This window comes from Caenorhabditis remanei, chromosome I (genome assembly GCF_010183535.1).
Source record: "Caenorhabditis remanei strain PX506 chromosome I, whole genome shotgun sequence".
Lineage (NCBI taxonomy): Eukaryota > Metazoa > Nematoda > Chromadorea > Rhabditida > Rhabditidae > Caenorhabditis > Caenorhabditis remanei.
The window spans coordinates 6,722,462-6,747,193 of NC_071328.1; the positions used below are offsets into that span (position 1 = coordinate 6,722,462).

At 37.6% G+C, this 24,732-nt stretch overlaps 3 protein-coding genes across 3 annotated transcripts; all 3 read right to left on the bottom strand.

Moving 5' to 3' along the window:
* Positions 1-15,406: 15,406 nt before the first annotated feature.
* GCK72_001276 (uncharacterized protein) lies at positions 15,407-17,223 on the bottom strand (the record flags this gene model as incomplete). Its single annotated transcript, XM_003111374.2, has 6 exons — positions 15,407-15,479; positions 15,528-15,736; positions 16,499-16,686; positions 16,734-16,868; positions 16,915-17,039; positions 17,087-17,223. 6 exons carry the CDS (start codon positions 17,221-17,223, stop codon positions 15,407-15,409), a joined length of 867 nt encoding a protein of 288 aa, XP_003111422.1.
* Positions 17,224-21,748: 4,525 nt separating this feature from the next.
* Positions 21,749-22,192, bottom strand: GCK72_001277 (uncharacterized protein; the record flags this gene model as incomplete). Its single annotated transcript, XM_003111212.1, has 1 exon — positions 21,749-22,192. One exon carries the CDS (start codon positions 22,190-22,192, stop codon positions 21,749-21,751), a length of 444 nt encoding a protein of 147 aa, XP_003111260.1.
* A 1,621-nt stretch (positions 22,193-23,813) lies between these two features.
* GCK72_001278 (uncharacterized protein) lies at positions 23,814-24,418 on the bottom strand (the record flags this gene model as incomplete). The annotated part of the gene is made up of 3 exons (XM_003111134.2): positions 23,814-23,874; positions 23,938-24,030; positions 24,333-24,418. The coding sequence occupies 3 exons, from the start codon at positions 24,416-24,418 to the stop codon at positions 23,814-23,816; spliced, it is 240 nt and encodes a 79-aa protein (XP_003111182.2).
* Positions 24,419-24,732: the final 314 nt, after the last annotated feature.

A 24,732-nucleotide genomic window follows, 5' to 3' on the forward strand; every position in this document is an offset into this window, starting at 1 on the left:
AATTCATTTTGCATTTTTCAATTTGAAACAGCTGTAAAAACTATCTGACCCTCTATTTTTATGTGCGTAGGTCGGAATTTTTGTAATCAAAAAATTTTGAACTTGGTGGTGAAATTTTGCTTCTTTCACTGTTTGGGAAAACTCCACGTGTTTCGAATTGTTGACTCGTTTTATCAGAAAACAATGTAACGCTTGTTCATATAATTTCTTCCTTCAAAACAATAAGTGAATGAGAGAAAAATCAAAATTTTCTCATTCGATATTTGCACTTTTAAACATAGCCTCACTGAGAAACACCGGGAAAAAATTCTAGAAACTCACGGAAATTTCCCACCAGAAAATTAGAAAATGATAACATTAGAAAATTAGTCAGCCGTTTTTTTGAGGTAATGAGATAAGAGTGATGACTTTTTTGCAAGACCCTCTCTTTTTCAATGAGGTTTAATGCGATTTTCCTTTTTCTTCTGCTTTTTTGGTACTAATTTCCTTTGGTGCGTTCCCTATTTTCTATCATCACATGACACTTTTCTGGCCCGTGCCGGAAGTTTTTCTGGTCTTAACTTTTCGAAAAGTACCTGATTGCTTTTCTGAAATATTTCAAATCGTGAATAACTCTACTCCTCATGATAAGTAAATACTTTAATTTATTTTTCTTTGCACTTTCGCATCAATTTGAAAAAAAAACTTGAGTAAATCTGCTGAATATACACTATTAGATGTTCAAAAGTAACAACTTGATAACACTGCTCAAAACTGGGACGATTCGATTAATTAGTTACAGAATGAAGTTGTCTGATAAACTTTTCATTCTCAAAGCTCGATCCTCATTCCTCTAGATTTTTTTCTGGAATCCGTTGATTTTCCGCGTTTTTTCATTCGAAGAAATGATGCATCAACACAATAACAGGAAACCGACGAGCCTTGTCTACAAGAATTTCATTCGATAAAAGATAAATTCTTATGTTTCTAAGGATATGACATGGGGTGATATATCTGAAGAATGGGGTTAGAGTCCATCCGTTTCTTGTTCGTCACCCTCCCGGGTTAAGAAAACGGGGCCGGACACTCACGGGAGGGGCAGGGCGTTGGGCCTGCAAAAAAGAAAGCAATGGTTTAGGCGAAAGAGCGAGAAGAGGGAAAGAGAGATAGAGATAGAGATAGTATGTAGCAGTAAACGAGGAGAGAATTAGAGTGAAGAGAAGAAGAAAGGAGATTGTGGGACCTCTGTATGTTTTCTGTCTCACCTCTTCTCCTTATCGTCCCCTATTCCAGGCTCTCTCACTTTCTTTCTCTTTCTCTATCTCAAATATTTTGTTTCTCCTGTGTGAGAGAGGGAAAAGAAAGAAAAAAGAAAAAGTTGTGCGTGTTTTCATCTGCTGCTGCTGCTGCAGCGCCCCAACCTTCCGTTTAGTTTTCTTCTTCTTCTCCCCCTATCCCTTATACCACTTGTGATCGAAATCATCATCTCTTCTTCTCTATCACTTTTTGCAACTTTCTTCTATTTTTCTTCTTCTGCAGAATTTTCTCCTTCTCCTTCTTTTTTCTTCTTCACTTACTTCTGAATCTCACCCACTTCTCCTTTTACAGTTCTCTGTTCGTGAATGTACCTATGAGGCTATGCTCAGATGGCTAACTCTACTCTCATGTATTCTTCTTCTCCACACGAACGGGGATCCCGTCGAATACGACGAAGATCTCACAGGACCACAACGAAAACCACCGCCTCCACCATTTCCATTTAATGTTATCGTCATCCTACCCAAAAAAGAATCAATCTATGACAATTTCGGGATGACCCTTCAGAAGGCGATGCCCGTCATCGACATCGCTGTAAAAGATATTGTAAAAGCTGAAAAACTACCACCAGGATGGATCAATTTGACATATTGGGATTCAAAACTCTATGAAGATATTCTGTTGGCTGAGAGGCATGCGACGGTTGGAGTTATACAAGCATATTGTGAACATCGATTGGATGCTATCCTCGGATTCGCAGACAACTATGGTCTCGCTACAGTAACCAAAGTGACAGCGGGTCTCAATGGAGGTATCCCTATTCTGACAACATCTGGAATGCCATCTCTTTTGAATTCCAAAAAAGAATACCCGTTTTTGACAAGAATGCAAGGAAGTTATCGTTTGTTGGCTGACTCAATGTACCAACTAATTGCATATCACGACGAAGATTCAGTGTCTCAATCGAATTCTTCACTCAACTATCTCAACTTGATATTCTTCTACCATGACAAACGACGTGCCGTGAATCGTGTGATTGCTCAAGATGAAAGTCAGGAAACAGGTGCAACATCATCACATTGCTACTTCTCATTGTACGCCATCAAGAGATATTTCACAGAGAAGAGTAAAACGTTCAAAAGAGAGTGGGCATTAAATACACCACAATTTCCATTCGATGAAGATTTGGTCATTGAAAGAGAGACGTTCAAGCAGTGGTTGAGAGAAATATCTCTACAGTCAAATGGTGAGTTTTTGTTTGAATGTGTTGATTGGCGATGAGATATAATCAAAACTAATCGGAAGTATTATTATACATTCTAACTTTTCCGAACTATTATCGGGTAAAAAACATTTTACGAACATGAAAAACCTCTCTCTTGTTTGTGAATCCTTGTTATTGTTTATCCACGTCATCATTTTATAGTAGTCTTGAGGGCTTGGGGAGAAGACGGGACACTGAAATTACTCTCCGTGTAAGCTGATATTTAAATGACGGCGGTTTCTGTATGTTTTCGTTGTATTCGAGAATGTTCCACAACGATTGCTATCAAGATCTAGATTTTTCTACGTATTTGGGTTTTTTTGTTGGAAGATCAGAAATCTTGAACTCGGAACGAGATGGGGCGCTTAATGTGACGAAATCTAATGGAGAATGGGTTGGAAACAGAATTTATTAGATTTATGCCAGACCAAACTAATTGGACCCTTTTGGATTCATTCCTCCCGTGGAGCCATTTTTCTAGCCGAGATTTGGGTGAAAACGATGGAATTCTTTATATCGAGTAAAAGGACATTGATACTGTAGATCGAGCATAATTGTTTGTCGAGCGACCATTTCTAGAGTTTGTCTTTATGACAGTATGACTGATACTTTCAAAAAAGTGTCCTTTCCGTTGGTTACTGTAGTTCTAATTTCAGCCTATTAATGTGTCATTCGAAGACTGTAAGTGGTATAATCATCTAAATCTGATGGCTCGCAAAAAGTAATGTGAACTTTTGATTTTCTTATTATTGAAAACATAGCGATGCCGACTTCCATAAGTTCTCACGGAACGTAGTCATAGAAACTGTTTTCAGAATTCAGAATATTCTCATTGATGGGAAGAGAAAGTTGGCCTTTTGAACTACTAATTCTCATGTGACATCAAACTTCATCGTTCTTTCCTTATTAAATAAAATGTGGAAAATCAGCTGTTCAATTCGGAAACCGGTGAAAAAAACCGTTTTCAGGTTCCTAAATTTTGAGGTTTTCAATTAACATTTCTGAAGCCGCAGAGCAGAAAACTGGAGGCAATAATTGGATATCGAACATAATGTTCGGGGGTTGTCCTTGAACCGGGTTGAATTAATTCGAACTGAGGCTATCAGTATAGTTTGATCAGTTCCCAACTGATCAGGATTAGGTGATCGGTTTGAGAATAGAGAGAAAGAGACGGAGAAAATCGAGGAGAGGCCACTCGGAAATGAGTTGATTGAGAAGAAAGCAACGAATCACCTGTTTGAAGGTTAGTCAGAAGAAAAGGTTTGGATTCGTCAGAAGTGATTATAGGTACATTTTTATAGATATCTTATGATTTGGATTTCATATCAGAAATATTTACGTAGTATGTGAAAGCTCAAAGCTCACGTCGAAAGATCATGAGTCGAATATTGCAGTGAATACGTATGTGTATGACGCAGTGCTAACTATCCTTAGATAACTGTTCGAATATTTCTGTCAGTCTAAACAACCTGAGTCTTGATGATACAGTTCAGAATAAACTTGCCCCCTTATAATAGAAATCTAGAAACTTGCCCCCTTATAATATTTCTCTCAGATTCCATCCCAAGTTCACATTGGAGGAACTCACATTTCCTTTGAAAACTAAGTCTCGGTTTTTGAAAAATTCTTTTTGGGAGTCATCCTCGGCATCGTCTTTCTTTCAATAGTAAAACTTTTGAGTCAGAAAAATTCTGACGTCATTCCGTTCCGGCACCAAAAAAAGGAAGAGAACCAAGAATGAACAACTTCCCGAGTTTTTCTAAAAACAGCACGAGAGGAAGTTTTCGAAAAAAAAAGAAAGAATTCAAACTCACGTGTCGTTGTTATCTATCTAATAGAAAAAAGTTGCAAAGTTGGAAGTTAGAAGACGTCGATGACTAGATTCTGAAGGCGAGTAAGTATTCTCGTCCGATTAGAATCCTCCTTCTTCTCTTCACTCTACTAATTGATTATAAAGAATTCAGACGGCCCCGTATGTATGTATTGACACGCAAAGAGACTGAGCTGCGACTTAACAAAAACAAGTTCTATGTTGTTCTATTTAGTGTGTTCCTACTTTCCGATACAACCAAAAAATAATTCGAATCATGACGAATACAGTTGGCCTGGTTGATGGTATTGCTGCAAAAAAAGTGAAAAACCGGATTACCTAACTGAACAGTATTCCATCCTTCTGTACCATTTCACTGTTGGACAGAACACCCCTTCAGATGTATACGAATTCAGATTTCGTGTTGGATGAACCAGAAAAACGAATCTGGAGACGAATCACGCCACTTAACAGGATTTCCTAAACACACATGACGTCCGTCTCGTTTTTTCTCCATTCAACAGAAAATTTTTGGTTCTTCTTCTTGTTCTGTCTAGTGCAGAAAAAAAACGGAGCGTTTTGCAGAAGAAATCTAGAGTGACGAAAGGAAAGAGCAACCTCGTCAATTGTAATGCTATTTCGATTTGGGCAATGGGGGCCAGAAGCGACGACCTCTTTGGCGATCAAAAAACCTTCTGGGACAAGAACATTTTCAATTATTGAAAGTGGAAAAGAAGGAGGTGTTGAATTGAAGAAATTGGGTATCCGTGGCTAGAATTTTGGTTTTTGCAAAAGTAGGGAGTTGAACTTCAAAGATGAGCTTAGTGCGTCACGGGATCTAATTTCATTAGGTGTCCGTTTTGGTTCTCTAACTAGAAAACTAGTGTCTTCGAAAGGGCATAGCTCTTTTTTTTGGAATAATTGCATATCTCTTTGTCAAGCCTGAATCATCTCGAGTACACACCGGAACTGAGATGTGTTACTGTATGTTCTTCTTCCTGCCCGAAGTATAACTATACTGTAATAAACACTGAATTGCAGCTGCACATTTGATGGGAAATGCGAGATACAGTACGGGAACAATATTCTATCTTGAGGTGTAGTGGTAATGAAGACTCCATAGTCGGAACCGGAGACTATGATCTGTCTGGTCTTATGATGTTAAGCTGAAAACAGACCTAACCGACCGGAGTCTTTACTTCATCCTTCAGAATTCGAGAGGTGTAATCAAGAACTGGTATATAATTGGGAACTAAGAAAAAAGTAACCTATGAGCTCGGCGGAAAAAAGTCTTCAATATAAATCTCAATGTATGGACTATTAAAAATGCACACAAAAAAGAGTTGGGTAGAAACCGGATATCTGAATGGGCCCGACGACGACGACTTCGGCAGTCGGCGCACTTTTTATTCGGGAAAAGAGAAGAAACAACTCTCAAGTTTGCATTGCATATTTCCTCTATGCCTATGTGCACATGATTCGAATCTATGTATGTGCCCTACTCCTCCATCGTTTTCCCCTATTTTGTGGTCCCTCCAGCCGTCCCTAACAAGGCAAATAGTGCGAGAAAAGACGGGTCTTTCTCTCTATCTCTCCCTCTCTTTATTCTCTTTTTTGCGATCCCGTCTGTGAGAGTGAAGTGGGCGGAGTCGAGTTGTTCGTTTTTTTTTCTTCCCTCCTTCTTCTAGCGCCCCGCAGCATCGCCGCGGCCCGTTGCGTCGTCGGTTGTCGCAGTCCTTCTACTTCGTCACTTCTGTGTCTCGTATTCTTCATCCGTCTCTATTCGACGTCTTCGGTTTTTCTGTGGAGCAGAAGTAGAAGACGACGACACCAAGTTATCTTTCATTGGTGGTTTGTATGCTCTTCACGAAGTTTGGGGAATGGTATCGTCCGAATGATTCTGAGCGACGTTCTATTATTATCATTGGTGATCAGCAGCAGCAGCAGTAGCACTAATAACCATCATACTCAGTCATTACTACCTATTGATATTGTGGTTGGTCTGCCAATTGAAGAAGGTGATCGTGGAAAAAACCCATTCCTTTTAACTCTTGCCAAATCGAAACCTGTATTTGATGTGGCGCTTCAAGATGTCTATCAACTCAAAATTCTTCCCTATGGAGCCCTCAAAGTCACATTTGAGAACTCGGCCCTGTCGGATGCAGTCGGTCCGCAAAAAATGATTGAGCACTACTGTAACAAAACTGTCGATGCTATAATGGGTCTTCCCTACGTGTATGCTCTGGCTCCGATTGCTCGAATCTCGAAATTCTGGGGTCGAGGAGTTCCTGTGTTCACTACAACTGCACTTGTTGATGAGTTAGGTGATCGAAACGAATTTCCGCTGTTAACGAGAATGATGGGAAGCTATAAATCACTTGGAAAACTGGTGACTCGGATAGCTGAACGCTTCGAATGGCAACACTATTTCTTCATGTTCAATGACGAAGTGGCAAGAGGACCACGGAATAAGGGACGGTCTGAATGCTATTTCTCGTTGTCTGCTATCAAAAATCTGATTATGAACAATAAAACGTCCACGTGGAATGTGAAAATGTTCAGCGAGTTCGAAGCAGACCGTCTACAGTACCGAGCTCTTCTGAGTGAGGCATCTGTTATGAGTAATTGTGAGTTTTATATTTTAAATTTAAAGTGTATATGCAAACGGTTGCACTCTTTGAATAGCAAGTCCTCGTTGATTCTCAAACTCGTTATTTTTCACACTGATACAGTATCTGAAAATTGCCATCAGAGTTTTTCTGTTCGAATTGAGCCTAAATTGCCAAAATTTAACTGTATGATTGTTTACCAACCACTTGGTACAGTATCCATATAAATTGGCTGTAGTTGCATATGTACTGTAACGAAATCATGAAAGTGGCTCTACTTTTCCAAGATCTTGCAAAAATAGAGCAAAAAGATTTTTGGTGTTTTGAAAGAGCCAGTATTGAGAGGGTTATTGGGCTATATACTGCAGTTTCAGTCAGTCGGTTTCGGAACCAAATAATTTTCTGAATGATTTATTACTCCTCGTTTTGCTCCTTCCGTTTCCTCTGTTTTCTCTCCATGCCTCCTTCTCAAGCCGTTTAAAAAGGCAACTCCTCGTTCCTTCTCAAATTTTGTTGATCTCTTGGGACCTGTTTTTGATGGGTGTGTCTCCTCATATCTTGGTAGAAAAAAAGAAAAAAGCTCTTCACACTTTTCCTTCTTGTTTCTTTTTTATATTTTTTGGGAGCAGCATGTGACAAGAAGAAGGGCTGGAGGCAAAACTAGGAGTCAGTTCTTCTTTTTTCTTCTTCTTCTTCACTGCAATTATTCTATTCGTGTTAGACGACGCCGAAGCAGTAACAGCAGCGGCGACTCGAAGAAGAAGTGAGAAATCTTTCTTTCTGCCCCGGGGCAAGTGGAATGAAAAAGAAGAAGGATGTGCTATTCTGCTCCTTTTCGTTGTAGAAAGAAGGAGGGACCCGCAATTTGATTTCACAAAGAAAGCAAGAAGCATTGCTCTTTTCTTCACCCCTGTGCTCCACCCCTGCGTATGTCGTCGCCTTCTCCTTATTATCCGTTCTTCAAACAAGTACGCAAAACTCTTTTTACTTTTGCACATACATGGGTGCTGCCGCCCTAGAGAGCGATTATTTGAGAGGTCCTTATTCGGAAGGATTGCACAATGTGAAGTGCATTTTTGAGTCAAGAGGAGAAGGAAAAAGAAGAAATCTCCATTTTATGACCATGAGAATCGGAAATTCATGAAAAATCGACCCGCCGCTGCGGCAAACACGAAATATTCGGAGAAAAGGGGGAATTGCAATTCAAATGAGGCGAGGAGTAGCCTATCATCATCATTTCGAAGGCGAAGAAGACTAAGAAAAACATTGTTTTGTTCTTCTGGCAGGCACTGACAATAAGATAATTGTGAACAAGAGACGAGGCAACTAAGCCATAAAGCAGTCCTCCTTCTTCCACACACTCAAAACATTTCAAGATAGATACACTTTGAGAAACAGAGAGGGAGAGTATTAAAATACTTTGTTTTCTTTTTTTCTTACTATTTGTAGACTATTTACATCCTCAAAGAAGAAAAATGGGAAGTGGAATGTCGAAAATGAGCAGGAAATTAGGATTTTTCAAAATTAAAAAGTATGCGAATACCCGCAGAAATCCATTTATTACACAAACTATACTAGGGCCTGTCCACTTTCTGTGGTCCGAAATCCCCACAATAATCGTTTTCTTCTTTCAGTGATAATACTATGTGCATCACCGGATACTGTACGAGAGATCATGCTGGCTGCGCACGATTTGGGAATGGCGACAAGTGGAGAATACGTGTTCATCAACATTGATGTTTCAACTGGGTAAGTCTTTTTTTTCTGACTTTTTATCCAACTCAACAAAAAATGAATGATTTATAATGTGGCCGCGGTGGAGAGTGAGTAGATTCGTGAGAACTTCTTTCTTTTCAATTTCTTTTTTTTCGGGAATTTTTTGGCTAGATGACCGAAAAATCAAACTTCAAAACTCAAGTTCTTATATATAAGGAGAAGGGACGTCAAATCGTCGAAATTAATTCCGATCAATATTTTACAAGTTCTCTTTTCACAGATCACACGCAGAACAACCTTGGATTCGTGTAAACGACACCAACAACGAGGAGAATGATAAGGCGAAAGAAGCGTACCGAGCATTGAAAACAATTTCTTTGAGACGATCCGATTTGGACGAGTATAAAACATTCGAGGAACGAGTAAAAACTCGAGCTGAAGAGAGATACAATTATACGAGCATCACTGGAAAAGACTATGAAATGAATAATTTCATCAGTGCATTCTATGATGCCGTCCTTCTCTATGCCATCGCTCTCAATGAAACAATTCAATCGGGTTTGGATCCAAGGAATGGACATAATATCACTTCACGAATGTGGGGACGAACGTTCGTCGGAATAACTGGAAATGTGTCGATTGATCATAATGGTGACCGATATTCCGATTATTCGCTTCTTGATTTGGATCCGGCTCAGAACAAATTTGTGGTAAGGCTTTCGAGATTCCAAAAATTTTTAAAATGGTCAGAAAATTATTCAACAAACTTCGTAATCTGAAGAAATAGACACGAGTGCCACATGCGGAGCTAACTTTGGTTTTTATAATTTTTTGGGGTCTGTCGACTCGGATAACAGGACGGTTTTCTATAAATCATCTTTGTGATGAGTTACAGGAAAATTAGTTGTTTTTCGAAACTCATGATATGGATGACTAACTCGTATAAGTGACCTGGTCGATATGAATTTTAAATTTTACGGCAAAATGTAGAAATCTCTAAAGTGATAATTTTTTTCTAAATTCCCCCTGCCAAAGGGGTCGCTCTTCTCAATATTAAGATCGAATCGACTATAGGTTGCGATAAATTTTGATATTTACCCAGAAAACCTAGGTTATTTTTATTTATTCAATATACTCTCTGTCTGATTTACTGATTGATTTTTGCAGGAAGTTGCCTACTACAGTGGAGCATCAAATCAGCTCAAAACAGTCGGAAATCTCCATTGGGTCGGTGGAAAGCCACCAACAGATACACCTATCTGTGGTTACGATAAGAGCAAATGTCCGGTGAGTTTTAGTCCCAAAAAGCTTCAAGGCAATAATGTAATTATCTAGCAGGGTTATCCACTTCACGTCTATCTTCTGATGGGATCTTTCCTTCTCATTCTCGTTCTTGTTGGCCTTTTCATCTTTTTCTGGCGCCGTTACAAGTTGGAGCAAGAATTGGCTGCAATGAGTTGGAAGATTCGATGGGAAGAACTGGATGGAGAGGAAAGTCAGAAAAAGGAGAAGAAGAAGGCGGCGAAGAAAAGGAAAAATCACGATGGATATTTGCCTGAATCTGATCCACTTCTGAGATCCACGTCCAGGTCGTCAGTGAATTCAGATAAGGTTAGTTCTAGTTGAAACTTACTAACAATCAATTCATAACAGTCTGGGTTTAATCTGAAAAAAGATAAATAAGCAGGAAACAAGGTTTTTTGGGAAGGTTTGAATTTAGTTTGAATTTCAGTATCAAGTTCATGTAGCTTTTTTGTCCATCAGTTGACCTGTACTCCCTCTTTATTTGTCTCTAATTTTTATTTAGTCCCTTTTTTTCCTTATTCGTTACCCAACCAGCAATAAGTCCAAAAAGTATTTCCTTATTTACTCTATGTTACCCTGAATTGCAGTTCGACGAGGACAGTTTGATCCCAATCAGATTCCGTCTGGTAGGTTTTCCATATTCATTCAGCCTTATGTCCTCCCTTCTCCATTGTCCATTTGACGAAAATACGCACCTATGCTTGCAATCGAATTCACCCAAATAAAAGTTCTGGAGGAAGATTTTGTCTTGTTGTTTGAATAAACTGAAAATGCTTGAAAATTTTGATTCTCAACCATTCAATTCTACATTTCAGTTCATTCAGATGATATGAATATTCCAGACTTTTATGACTTTCTTACCAAATGGGTATTCCTTCCGGCTTTGCTTTTTTCCCACAGGAAATCTGATTATTTTCCTTTTCACTTCTCGTACCTCTGTTCTGTCCTTTTCATATGTGATTTTCGGCACCAATTCTACTATTGATTATTTATTTTTTACTAGATACAACTAGAAATTGGAATCTCATTTTATGTTCAGTAGATGGCTTATCCTTATCAATATTAGCTATAATATCAGTTGTCTATGATCTTGGTATACGTTTATCAATTTCATATTCAACTAATAATTCGCTCGCTTATGACTACTTATTTTCAATGTGCACGTCGAACTGCATTTCTAGATCAAATTATATAGAGGATTCGGTAGAATAAAATAATATTTTGGGGGAAGCTTTCCTATCGCAAATCTAAAAATTATTAATTTGAATGTATTTTAAGTTAAGTGCGTCTGAAACTAATGTGCTCAATGTGCTTTTCTAGCAGTAACTTTGGGAGACGCGACATTATTTTGCGACGTAGAGTTGGCTGCAAACTCCGTTCTATTTCGGGAACAACCCGATGATGTCACGTCTCCTGGGAACTATTATACACCATCTAAACTTCTTCCAGTTTCAGAGATCATCCAGTTCTGGTACAACTCGAAAAATATCAGCTATGATTGATCGAAAACTGAGCATTTTCACTCGCAAGAAGAGCACACCTCCATCAGAATCTCAGAAGAACGGAGGACTAACACCGAACTCGCTCCAAAAAGCGGAAAACGGGGATTGTTCACCAGTCAATGAGGTTCAATTCCGTCTTCCTCTCAGTGATAGAAGAGTATCGTCACCATCATCAGATGCTAGAAAGAAGAATAGTAATGAAGAGGATCCTGATAATGGAGCCAAGAAGTCACTGAGTTTGAAGAACAGAAAACTCAGTTTTGGAATGGTCTCCTTTAAGGTAAGGAATGAAATGAGCAAAGAATAATCTGACATGTGAAATTATTTCAGAGTGGAAGTGGTGGTTCAGTGGAAACGATAGCTCAAAACAACACACAGATCTACACGAAAACAGCCATATTCAAAGGAGTTGTAGTTGCCATCAAGAAGTTGAATATAGATCCGAAGAAATATCCACGTCTCGACTTGTCACGAGCGCAGTTGATGGAGTTGAAGAAGATGAAGGATTTACAACATGATCATATTACGAGGTATGCAAAATTATTTCTCAAAAAAAAACGATTGTGAATCTAGAAGTGCACTAAATCCGGCAAAATTTCGTTTTCTGAACGACATGGATAGCCAATCTAAACTTCTTTCAAAAAAAAATTTTGTCGAATAAGTTAATTTAAATTCCAATATTCTTTCAGATTCACCGGAGCCTGTATCGACTTCCCACACTATTGTGTTGTGACCGAGTATTGTCCAAAAGGATCTCTCGAGGACATATTGGAAAATGAGAAAATTGAATTAGATAAACTGATGAAATACTCATTACTCCACGATTTGGTCAAGGGTCTTTTCTTCTTGCACAACAGTGAAATTCGATCTCATGGACGTCTGAAATCATCGAATTGCGTCGTCGACAGTCGATTCGTTCTGAAAGTCACCGATTTCGGTCTTCACAAATTGCATTGTTTAGAGGAGATAAATTTGGAAGAGATTGGAGAGCATGCTTATTATAAGAGTGAGTTTTTAGCTTGATTTATTCGATTTTGAAAAATTTCTTGAGTCCCACAGTACCCTGCACGAGGAATGCGTAAACTATTTTCAGTGAAGTTAGCCGTGGTGCGCGTTTGCATCATACGGAAATTTTACAACTGAGATACAAAAAACGTCGCCGTTCGCAGCGTTTTACTCAAAATTAGGCGATTTTTGCAAGATTTGCACACCATCAGATTGTAGAGAAAGTCTTTCTCTACGAAAATATATAAAATTTATCGCCGACCATTGCGTATTCAGTGAGATCAGCTCGTTTTCCTGAAGGTACCTTTTTCGAACCGACAAAAACTAGTTTTTTGAAGTGAAATTTCAGATTTTCCGTTGAAAAACTATTTTTCAAGCATGATTATCAAGATATATAATGGAAAAAATGAGATATTTTCTTCAAAACTCGAGAAATCGGTCAAAAAAGGTGAAAAAATTTTTTGGCAAAAATGAGTTTTTTTTGTTCATATTGATGTATTCTAAGTTTCTGATATGTCCCTGAGTCGAAAAAAGTCACAAAATTTTCAAATTCTCAAAATGAGTGGGCGTTCTTGAAAACTAGGCGAGAGATAACGCGAAAGTGAGAGACGCAGACACGCACGCCAAATGCGCCTTCATTTCCACAGGAACAGGTTTTAGTGTTGCGCATTCCTCGTGCAGGGTACTGTGAGTCCCTGTATTAAGGATTTCAACTCTTTCAAAGTTATCGATATTATGATTTGCAAAAATCTCTTTATAAGACCCAAATAATCTAATCAAATTCCTATTTATTTTATTTTCAGAAATGTTATGGACAGCTCCCGAAATACTCCGAGACTCGAATGCTCCGCCAATGGGTACACAAAAAGGAGATATCTACTCATTTGCTATTATCCTGCACGAAATGATGTTCCGAAAGGGAGTTTTCGCGTTGGAGAATGAGGATTTGTCACCTAATGGTTCGTTTTGAAACAACTTTCATTCTTATTTCTAATTTTTTCAGAAATTGTTCAACGAGTACGTAAACCGGTATCAGAAGATCAAGAACCCCTTCGACCATGGGTATCAGAAACGGGAGAAGGAGATGATGCGCTGAATGACACGTTACTTTCTTTGATGGTTGCTTGCTGGTCAGAAGATCCACATGAAAGACCAGAAGTATCATCAGTACGAAAAGCAGTGAGAAGTTTGAATCGAGATAATGAAACATCGAATCTTGTGGACAACTTACTCAAAAGAATGGAACAATATGCCAACAATTTGGAAGGTCTTGTTGAAGAACGAACACAAGAATATTTGGCTGAGAAGAAGAAAGTCGAAGACTTGCTCCATCAACTTCTTCCACCAGCAATCGCCGATCAGCTCATCTCTGGCCGAGCGGTTCAAGCTGAATCCTACGACTGTGTAACTATTTATTTCTCTGATATCGTCGGTTTCACCTCACTTTCATCTCAATCAACACCGATGCAAGTCGTCACACTGCTCAATGATTTATACCTGGCATTTGACGGTGTAGTCGACAATTTCAAAGTGTATAAAGTGGAGACGATTGGTGAGTTTTTGTGGTTGGATTTACCTGACAAATACATGAATATGTTTTTAGGCGACGCGTATATGGTAGTGTCAGGACTTCCGGAACGACGAGACGATCACGCTAATCAAATAGCTCAGATGTCACTGTCGCTGTTGCATAAAGTGAAGAACTTTGTGATTCGGCATCGACCTCATGAGCAGTTGAAACTTCGTATCGGAATGCACTCAGGTTCGTTTCAGTTGATTGTCGAATTAAAAATCAAGATATAAAAATAACAGTTGAAGAATACCTTGAGAAATTCCAAACTTTTATCATCTCTATTTGTTTGCTAAAAGTTATTAAAAATTACCGTTCAGGATCCGTTGTGGCCGGTGTCGTCGGCTCGAAAATGCCACGATATTGTCTATTCGGTGATACAGTGAACACTTCGAGTCGAATGGAAAGCAACGGATTGCGTAAGTTTCTTTCTTTATCTCTCAATTCTAATCTTCCAATTTATAGCTCTCAAAATCCACGTATCCCAGCAAACGTACGATATTCTGATGCAAGAGGCCGGATTCAAACTCGAACTTCGTGGATCCGTTGAGATGAAAGGAAAAGGAATGCAAACTACATACTGGTTACGCGGTTACAAAGACGTCGAGATTCCAGACTTTGGCGAGGAATTCGCGTAGTCTTCTGTTTATTGTTGCTCATCTGAAAGTTGTTCTATCATTATGCTCTTAAACATTCTATGTTCTGCTCATTCTCGTTTCTTCTGTGCGTATTCTCTACTTAAAATGTTTCTTCATGTTTCGCGGGTTACTTCCTCCTTATATGTGTATCAGGTATTCCACAATTTCCCTCCTGTCGTTTTTTTTTGCTTTCGTCTCGATTAGAAATATTATTATTGTTACTTTTTTGTCTTGGAAAAGTACAAGTCATACAAGGAATCAATTGTTTGTTTTGTTTCTAAAATTGTGTATTTTGTGGAAGATTACCGAGGTTTTCCTTTTCCTTTTTGGTCACATTCCATTTCAACATTTTCTAGATCTGTTTTATCTCATTTTCCGGTTCTTCATTTTCCAAGATATATTTTTAATTCCTTCTGTTTCTCCCTCATCTCTATAATGTATTCTGTTTTTTTACGAGAAAAACTCACTATTCATTTTTATGTGTTTTCTTTGTGCCCCGTGAGAAAATCATCGTTTGCCATTTGTACATCCACATCCTACACAAATCCATTTTTCCTATGTTCTTACTCTTTTTTCCGATTTTCCCCGGTCTCGTGACCCCAAACCACCCCAAAAACACCTCCCGAGTCGAAATATAAATATAATCATTATTTGGTTTTGAATTTGATAGCGTCACAAACTGAAAAAAAAACAACGATTCATCAAAAAATCAACCTCAATGCTTACTAAACCTAAAAACAATTATAATGAATTATTTGTAAGAAGCAGCGCTCTTCAGAATTCGACGACGCGTCAAACCGGCAGCGTGTCGTTCCTTCTCGAACCTGGAATAATCGGAATAATGGGAAAGTTAAATGAAGAATTTCTCTTACTTTTGCATTTGTGTCTGAACGAACACCTCTTGTTCTTTCGTGGATGAAGTTCTATAGTTAGCAATCAAATCATATTTCTCGTAATCGTTGACCAATGTCTTGTGAAGTTTCCTCTTGTACCATGGTGTTGCTTGAGTCCACGTGTCATCGATTCCTCGATAACTCGAGATTTCCCAACGACGGGTCCATGGAGGATTCTTCAGTTTTACCTGCAAACTCGAAGTTTGTACGACAAGTTACTTCAAATCGAGTTGTGAAATTTCGAAGATTTTTTTAAAACTGTAAGACATAAAAATAAGGAACTGTTAATGATCGGTAACCAACAGCCTCGTTAATGAATGTAAATAGCTACGACGAAAAAAATGCATTCGTTTCTAGCAACTTTGTCAGATTTTCAGTACAGATTGGATTCGTTTGCTTTTTATTGGAAATATAAATAAAGGAAAGATAATAGATTCGTTACAGATAACAGAAATGTGACTGACGAACAAATTATTCACCAAATTGATGATAAAATCTGAAGTGTTACTGTCCTTACAATTGTTTATATAATCCAGACTTGTCACGGGCCGGGCCGGGCCGGGCCGAAATCAAAAATATTCTCGGCCCGTTTTGAAACATTTTTGAAATTTTGATATTTTTTTGGAAATTTTTTGAAAAAAAAATGTTTTCGAATAAAAATTCAAAATTCAATAAAAAGGTAAATATGTATGATAACTCTGGGCCGAGCCGGGCCGGCCCGATTATTGACAAGTCTGATATAATCTGTTTTGTTTGAATACTTCAAAATGAAGCAGTATTCTTTATATACAGTCAAGAACGATATGTTAGAAATATAGTTTCTGCCTTGTCTCCTCTTAAAATTTGTTCAATTTATGGAGTTTCGAACAAAATTATGAGAATTATTTTCAAAGGCATACTATGAAAACGCATTTTAACAACTCGATTTTGTTGATTTGAAAAAAACTCACTTTGCATTCATTAACTGGAATCGGAGTACCAGCTGGGTGTGCCTGTGGTTCCATATGAAAATCGAAAGTAGAATATTCTGGAAGTGCGTCCACCAGATAACTCAAGTCACTGTCCAATCGTTTTTCTAATTTGAGCGTTTCGATCTTTTTGATGGTCGGGTTGTACAAATCGTAGAGCACTTCCACTCCTGAAATCCTGATTTTAAGAAAAAAGCGTAAGATTCAAACGTTCTACCAATATTCTCGATGGTATTTCTGAGAGTAAATTGATGGAGAAGTCCTTCCTTTTCACGACGAATACAGATTCCGACAAAACGATGTTCTTTGGATCCCAAGTTTTTATCTGATGAAGTGACAGCGACGATTGAGCCTAAATTTTGAAAATTGAAAGGTGAAATGATCGATAATTTTCTTACCGACATAAAACTCTGGAATATCAATATTCATTCTCCTCTCCAACATATCTTGTCGTTCAAGTTCTTCTTTCAATGCATTCCGACGGTTCCAGACGGGCGACTGCAGAAAGTCCGGATAGATTTCTCTGTAAAACAAATTCCTGAGTTTCAAGTTTCTATAAATTGTTCTTACGGAAAGGCTGGAATAAGACCAGCAATTTCTTCTCGTGAAGCTTTCTTTGTGGCAGTTACCGCTCTTGTTGGCTCGGATTTGCACGAGAAGTACCGAGTGGGAAGTTTGACCACTTCCCGCGCTGCCGGACGAAACATTTCTGTAATTTTTATTATTATTTATTACAGATAACAATTAACACATATAAGTTGATTTGAGACTTTGATAAACCAAATAAAATATAAATAAATGAATAAAAATAAAATAAAAATAGTTTGTCCGCAATCCGACGTGCTTGTGTTTGCACACTTGTACACCGTATCTTTTTTTCTAATTTTTTCTGATAGATCTTCCAATTATAACGTCTGAACCGTAATGAGAATCAGTTAAAAAAGGATTTTGCTATCCTACTAAACTATTAGAATTCAATTATTTATATAATGCTTTCTCATTTTCCAGCAGTATCCGGTAAATAAGTAATCGCCCATCCAATAACATTACAAATTCATTTACCTTCCACGTGTTCACTATTCTCCCTCTATTCCATTTCAAGTTCCCCCCCCCCCCCCCCCCCTATTGACCTTGCCACGTACTCTCACGTACGTATTTTAAATAAATAAATAAATATCACAACTTCATGTTCAAATTTTACACAACTGGAATACTGTAGTACAATTTTAAAACATTTATTGGCATGAAAATAAGAAAACCCGAGCTATTCTGAGCAAATGCTGGTAGTATAAATGATAATATATACACGTATGATATCCCGTGGACACGACCCGCGTGTGCACTGCTGGAATACTTAGATATTATGGATAGGGAACGAACAATAAGGCGGGTACCAAAAAATTATTATCAAATGAATTAATCCTCTTCAGCAATAATCAATTCCTCTCCGTTATCTGAATCACTTTCGTATGCATCACTGAAAAAATATTAAATAATTTAAATTTACTCAAATCGGAAACATACTCATCAACCGAAAGTGGCCACATGTCTCTAGCATTGTGAAGTCTCCGCTCATTGCGGTTTCTGTCGCCTCGAAAATTGAATAGATCATCCCAATCGAATATATCACCACCAGCTGCAGCAACTTCTTCATCTTCTGCTTCTTCAGCATTCCGCGGGTTCTCTCTTATTTGATCTAGATTCGAAGCTTGACTTGATGTTGGTTTCGCACCGAAATCTTCTTCTTTCATGTAAGTGTAACACAATGGACACACCATTTTAACAGCAAGCCATTTACGAAGACATGGTCCATGGAAATAGTGTTTACAAGGCGTGATACGAGCTTCTTCTTTCATTTCAATAAAGCAAATCGCACAAACATCTTCGCGTTCTGGAATGAAAATATTGGGTTACTGTAGGAAAGAATCAGAAAAGTTACCTCTCAACTGAGTCACATCCGCTTTCGATAGTCGATTAATGTTCTTAACAGCAGCGTTTCGATTTCTGATGTAATGAAGAGTTTGCTCCGCCCGTTTATAGATATTGACAATGACGTGGAAGAGAAGAATTGCGAATGTGGCGAAACTGAATCCAACTCGAACAACTTGCCAACAGCCAAATGCTAATACAACATTGGCAGCGAGTAGTTCGATTCCTTTGTTGGCACAATCAATGTAGTAGACAAGATCATCGATTCCTTCCCATGGTTCTTCGGATTTCGTCTGGAAATTATTCAAACTTTGATTAAATTGAAATAATCCAGAATTCCAGTTTTCTACTAAATGTGATATATTTCCCCAGTGAAACTGTTCAACTAACCTCAACAATAAGTACAATATACTTGAGGATAACTCCGATTGCTCTTGCTGTTACTGTGGCGCTGTTAGCAATTATAATGGCAGTGTATATATCAATTGGAAGGAATGTAAGCATCGTCTTTGTAGTGAAAAATGGAATGACCACAAGAAGAAGAGCAATTGAAATACATCTGGCATGTCTGGATGTTGTAGCTGTAGGTGTCGATGGAAGGTTCAGAAGAACTACTTCAATTATTTCAAACAAAGATTGAAGAAGTGCAGAAATGACAATATAGAGAACAAGAGCCAAAAGGATTGTTTTTTGTTCAACTTGCATTCCAAGAAATCCCGTTTGAATACATAAAATGACAACTGAAACTGCTTCTGTATATCTTAAAATAAAATAAATCATTGTTTCTGTCTGTTTGAATATCCAACCTACCCAGAATGAGCAAGTACATGACCATGACTTCTAGTTCCTCCAGTTATCAACTTTGTCAGATCGGCAATCCATTTACAAACGTATGATACTGATACAGCAAGTGCTGCCAATGTAATCGGAGTATTCGTTGTTTCAGCTACTCCAGTCAACAGTACTCGACCAACTTCAGACCATGTTCTACCCTAGAAAGTTTGGTTCTCGGTTAGTTTAATCTAGTTATAGAATCACACTTACCTTGTCAATAAGTTCTACATAAAGAACCATCAAGAACATTGTAATCCACGTGAAAGTCAACAGTTCCAGAATTCTCAATTTTCTCCAAAGTACTGAAACACCATCTGCTAGTCCATGTACCATAAAAACTGCTTTAATCTGTCTTAATGCAGTCTTTGTTGACTTGATAAGAGATGGTCCTCTGAAGAGAATATACGTGGCAATGAAGATCATGGTTCCGGTGCAAGCGTAGTTGTGAGCTGAAATATTATTTGTTATTAGTACGTTACAATGCATTCTTGGAAAATAATTAGCATTAGAGCTCACTCACCATTCTTCAATTTATCCCTTGGACATCCACACATTCTTGCCACAATTGGAAGAGCAAACACTGGGAGAGCAACTCTCCACGGCTCGCCGTCTACTTCTAGAAGCATTGATTGAAGTACCACTAACAGCATCTGCAATAATCTGTTTGTCCTCATGTCCATTTCTGTAAAAAAAATACCTGAGCCAAAAAGTGAAAACCATGTCGCTCCAATTTGATTAATCCATCCAATTTCAGCTCTTCCTCATTACTCTTCAACTCCAAATCCACGTAGATTGCAGATAGTTTGTAGGCTACACCGAATAGAAAAATGGACAAAAAGTGTGAATACATTCGGATCAGACGGTTTAACGGGAGTGTCAAAAACATCAAACTTATGAAGATCACTGGAAAAGTAAAATTATTTTTCAAAAAAGAATCATCTACAGTAATCTGAAATCTTTATCAAAGAGAACTCACCGAAATAACTGAGAATAATGGCAGCATGATGATCAAAGTTTCTTCTGTGGACGAAATCAAGCATTGTTGGAATATCGAAATATGAAAGAGGCATCTGTTTGATCATATTATCTGATATATCTTCAAATGATACTCCTTGATATCTCCACAGTAATTCAATGAAAAGAAGTCCGGGTAGGCGGAGACCTGTTTCCAAAACAACGATCGATATTTCTTTAAGTTTCTGAAATTAATAATTGGTTCAGTGACTGGTAATTACTGTTTCGAAATTTGAAAGAAACAAGATAGGATTTCCCTGTACCTTGAATCCATTATCCATTTGTGCGACACCAAGTCTTACAGATTCCTCTGTTCTCTCCGTTATACTCATCTGTCTCCTCCTTATATTCTGCACCACATCATTCACATTCTCTAGAACTCCTTCCATTATTGGTTATCTTTTTTCATGAGTCTTTTGGCTCTGGAAATATACTTATTTAGTAAATTTTCATTTGGAAATCACATCAGGAAATCAATCAGAAACGATGAAACCATCCGGTAAAATGAAAGTGATAGGAGCACGTTTTGTGAGGCAATAATAACAAGAGAATAGAAGAAATCGAGAGAGAAAAGAGAAAGATGGTGGTCAGAGAAATGTCTCACTTTGTCTATCGTCTCTTCTTTTTCTCATTCTCTCATTTCTTTCGACTAGCAAAACAACGATGATCAAACAGGAAAACAAGTGGGAGAAGAACAGTTCAGAATGTGATCATCTATACATGGTCGACGGTTTACTGCCATGTGAAAGCATGTCGTCTTTCAATTCACGAATGAAAGGAAACAAATTTAGACCACAACAGAATTCGAACCTACAATCTTCTGCTCCGTAGGCAGACGCATTATCTGTCACGCGTCCACATCGAATTGGTAATAGAGATGTTTTGATGGATCTAGATCTAGACAAGGTGCACACCTAGGTGTGTTATTGGAATGTCAAGAGATCTAGAGCTCTTGAATGAACCCACTAGCCAATGATTTCTTTCTGTCCTATAGAGTTCTCATCATCACTTGAACATTTCGTGAAACATCAGATTCGATGGAGCCACTTCTAGAAGGTTAAAACGATAAGAAGGCTACATTCGATTCGACTTTGACCAAATTGATGTATGTCTGTTCACTGATAAAGAAAGGGGAAAAATATGAGAGAATTCATTGAGAAAGTTTTGATGATCTAATTTATTTAAGTAGAAAAGCAAATACAATAAAAAATCGAGGATAGAAAATACATCGGTTTCAGGTTAGCTTATCACATTGCTATATTGAGATCAGCCACAAAATATCGTTTAACATGAATCTCTAGAGTATCATTTTGATGTTTTGAATGAGAATTGAAATTACATCTCGATAGTGGACAGTTACCACCGGAATTGTACGAACTGAAAATTGATAGGGAGTAGAATGGTTTAAAGTTATTCAGGTGAACATATAAAGATTATGAGTAGAATATTCATCAATTACTGCATCCTGATAGAATGTTGTTCGTCATCATCTGAATCAGTTGGGATTCCGTACACGAGTCTCAATTCATCCGGAGATTTGCCTTTTGCCAAATTAGCGATATATTTACATCCAGCACCCATTAGACTCTTCATATCCAAGATAGAGGAAGCAGTGACGACTTGGAAAGCTTCTCCATCAACCAGGCTTTCAAAAAAGTTCTTGTCGAAGTCAGTAAATTCCCACTCGCACTGTTCTTCGGCAGGAATCGGAACATCTTTGTGGTGTTCGCACCATTCGATAATGAGATAGACTGCATTTGAATTTATTGTTGCCAATGAATATATAGCATTTGAATCTCCTTTGCTGTTGTGAAATACATCGCTGAGAGTTTTCGATCTTTGGATCACATTGTGGCCGATTTCAATCAATTTGTCGTCAGAAGTCTTCACTTTCAACATCGTTCGCCTGCAAATATAGAAAAATAAAATGAACAAAAGCATAAACATTGTTGCGGAGAAAGCCATTTTATCAAAAATGTGAAATCGTACTTATCGAGAATTTGAGCATAACATCTACATCAGGGTTGCCGCCGAAAAAAATTTGACCCGAAAAAAAAAAAAATTTTGTTCGGCCTCAAAAAAGGACCGAAAACAGTTAGGAAATTAATAAAAACAGCTAAAAAATCGACTTTTTTTCCAAAACCGAAAAAACGAAAACTTTTTTCTCTTTAAAAAAAAAATATTTTCGGCTCCATACACCCGAAAAACCCGAAAAACCGAAAATAAATTTTTTTTTCGGCGGCAACCCTGATCTACACGCGCGCACAGACTCACTTCTCAAAAATCTATTATGAAGATCTATTATTAAAAAACGAAATCTTTAAAATCTCCATGCGCGCGCATGCCAACGCGCTGACGCCACAGACCTAATCCAACATCATTTCACTTCGCTGTTTACTATAAAGGAAAACTGATTTTTGAAAGTGTAAAAGACTATACTAAGATTTTTTTCGGATTCTTTGGACAAGTAGTATCAATTATCAAATAAAAAAGGAACTTTGCAGCACATGACTTGACTGAAACCAAAGATAGATATTTTGTTTTAGTCTTCATTTGCACTAAACAACACGCGCTTTCATAATTTCGGAGTGTCGTTGTCGGAAAAACAACATAGTGGCTTATATTTAAGCATGTGAACTCATGTTTGGACGGTTGATTCGTAATTTAGAGTTGGGCGTGTCAAAGTTAATTTTCTGATGAATTAAACCGAATCCAACATTTATTAAAAAAATAATTTTGAAGTTTGAAATTTTTGCCTTCAGACGTCGTCCACCCAAATCGACAGTACGCAGCGAGTGTTTTCCGGAAACATGGTTTCATATCTCTTGATGACTCATACTGTGAGACTTGATGTTTGGAAGGGGTCGAACCATAGTTTTGTAATTTCAGTATCATCAAATTCTGAGAAAATTCAAATCCAGAAATTACAAAGACCATAAACCCTCTTTTCAAAACTGCTCAAAATGAACAACAAGCTCTAAATTTTCTAATTTCGTATCGTGAGATCCGACCAGATTTTCTACTAGAAGCAGCAATTTGAGAAAAGAAACAACCTTGAAAAACTGGATTTTTGTAGACTTTAAGTTTGATTTTTACATTTTTGTCAATTTGTGTCAACGATTTGTGTCATCACCACTTCAAATGCATACTGTTTCAGAGGCGAGGTGGTGAGGTTGAAATTTTCAGTGCCTTTTTTACTAGTTCTCAATTCACTCCCTCTAATTTTTCCAAGTGGACTCCATAGAGAATCTGGATCAAGTTCAAGTTTTTGCATACAGTAATTTGTTCTTTCAATTTTTGCTTATTTTGAAAAAAAATTTTTTTTAAGTCACCGGTCAATCCTTATGGCACACTAGTTCTTATCAGTTTCTATATAAAAAAAAGGGAACCAAGTGAACAAGAAAGGGCACCTATAAATGAATTTTCATTGAATATTACCAAGAATGAAAAAGGAGTCACAAGCAAACACACACACAAATTATTTTCTCCATCGAAATCTCTGTTTTTGGAACTAAAAGTATTAGTAGAGTGGCCATAATGAAATCGAGCGGTACGCCATCTGTGAGTCGTTTGGTCCATCACTGAACTAATGACATTATCAAATAGATTAGATCAGAATTCATTTTCCTGAAACTCAAACTCACTTGAATTCGTTCTCATCTCTTTTCGTCGTTTTCTGCCGATAAAACTTGCGGAGATAGGAGAGCGGAATTCTGTCGAGACTTCCGAATGCCGATCTGGAAAGATGATAATTATTTTGTAGTATTTCAATGTGTACGAATTACCAGAACTACTGTAGCAAATAGTCCCAAATTTCAGTATAACACAAGAGAATATTTCTCATCGAAAGAAAATGTTTGTACTTTTCGCAGCAATAAATGGGGTTTATGGCTCAATAAAAGAAAATGAGACATAGATCCAGGAACGTGAGTTTTGCAAGAAATTTTATGCTCCGGGATCACATTTTTGCAATAAATTCTCATTTTCGATTTTTTTGAAACAATACAAAACTGTTGTTATACATTTCATTGTTACTTACCCTCCCATCGAGCTTCGTTTCACTTGACATTCCGCCGATTGGATGAAGAAAATGGTAAGAAGAATGATGAAAAGCCACGGACGCATTACTTCTGAAAACTGGAGAAGTTCAGAGTTCAGAATTGAGAATGCAGAAAGAGGATCTCAAAATGCAAAAATCAGAATAAAGGATTCTTACAAAAAAATGGATGAAAAGAGTGATGTCATTAGAAAAAACCGAGAAAGAACACAATTCAATTAACTGAAATCTTTTGTGTTTGCATTTGAAAAAAGAGGAAAATTTCATTGAATAGGAGAAGAAAATAGGAGAGAATCCACATATGGGTACTAGTATTATAATTAAAAAATAAATATATGTGATCATTTTTAGATCATTTCAGAATAGAAATGGAAATGGGGGC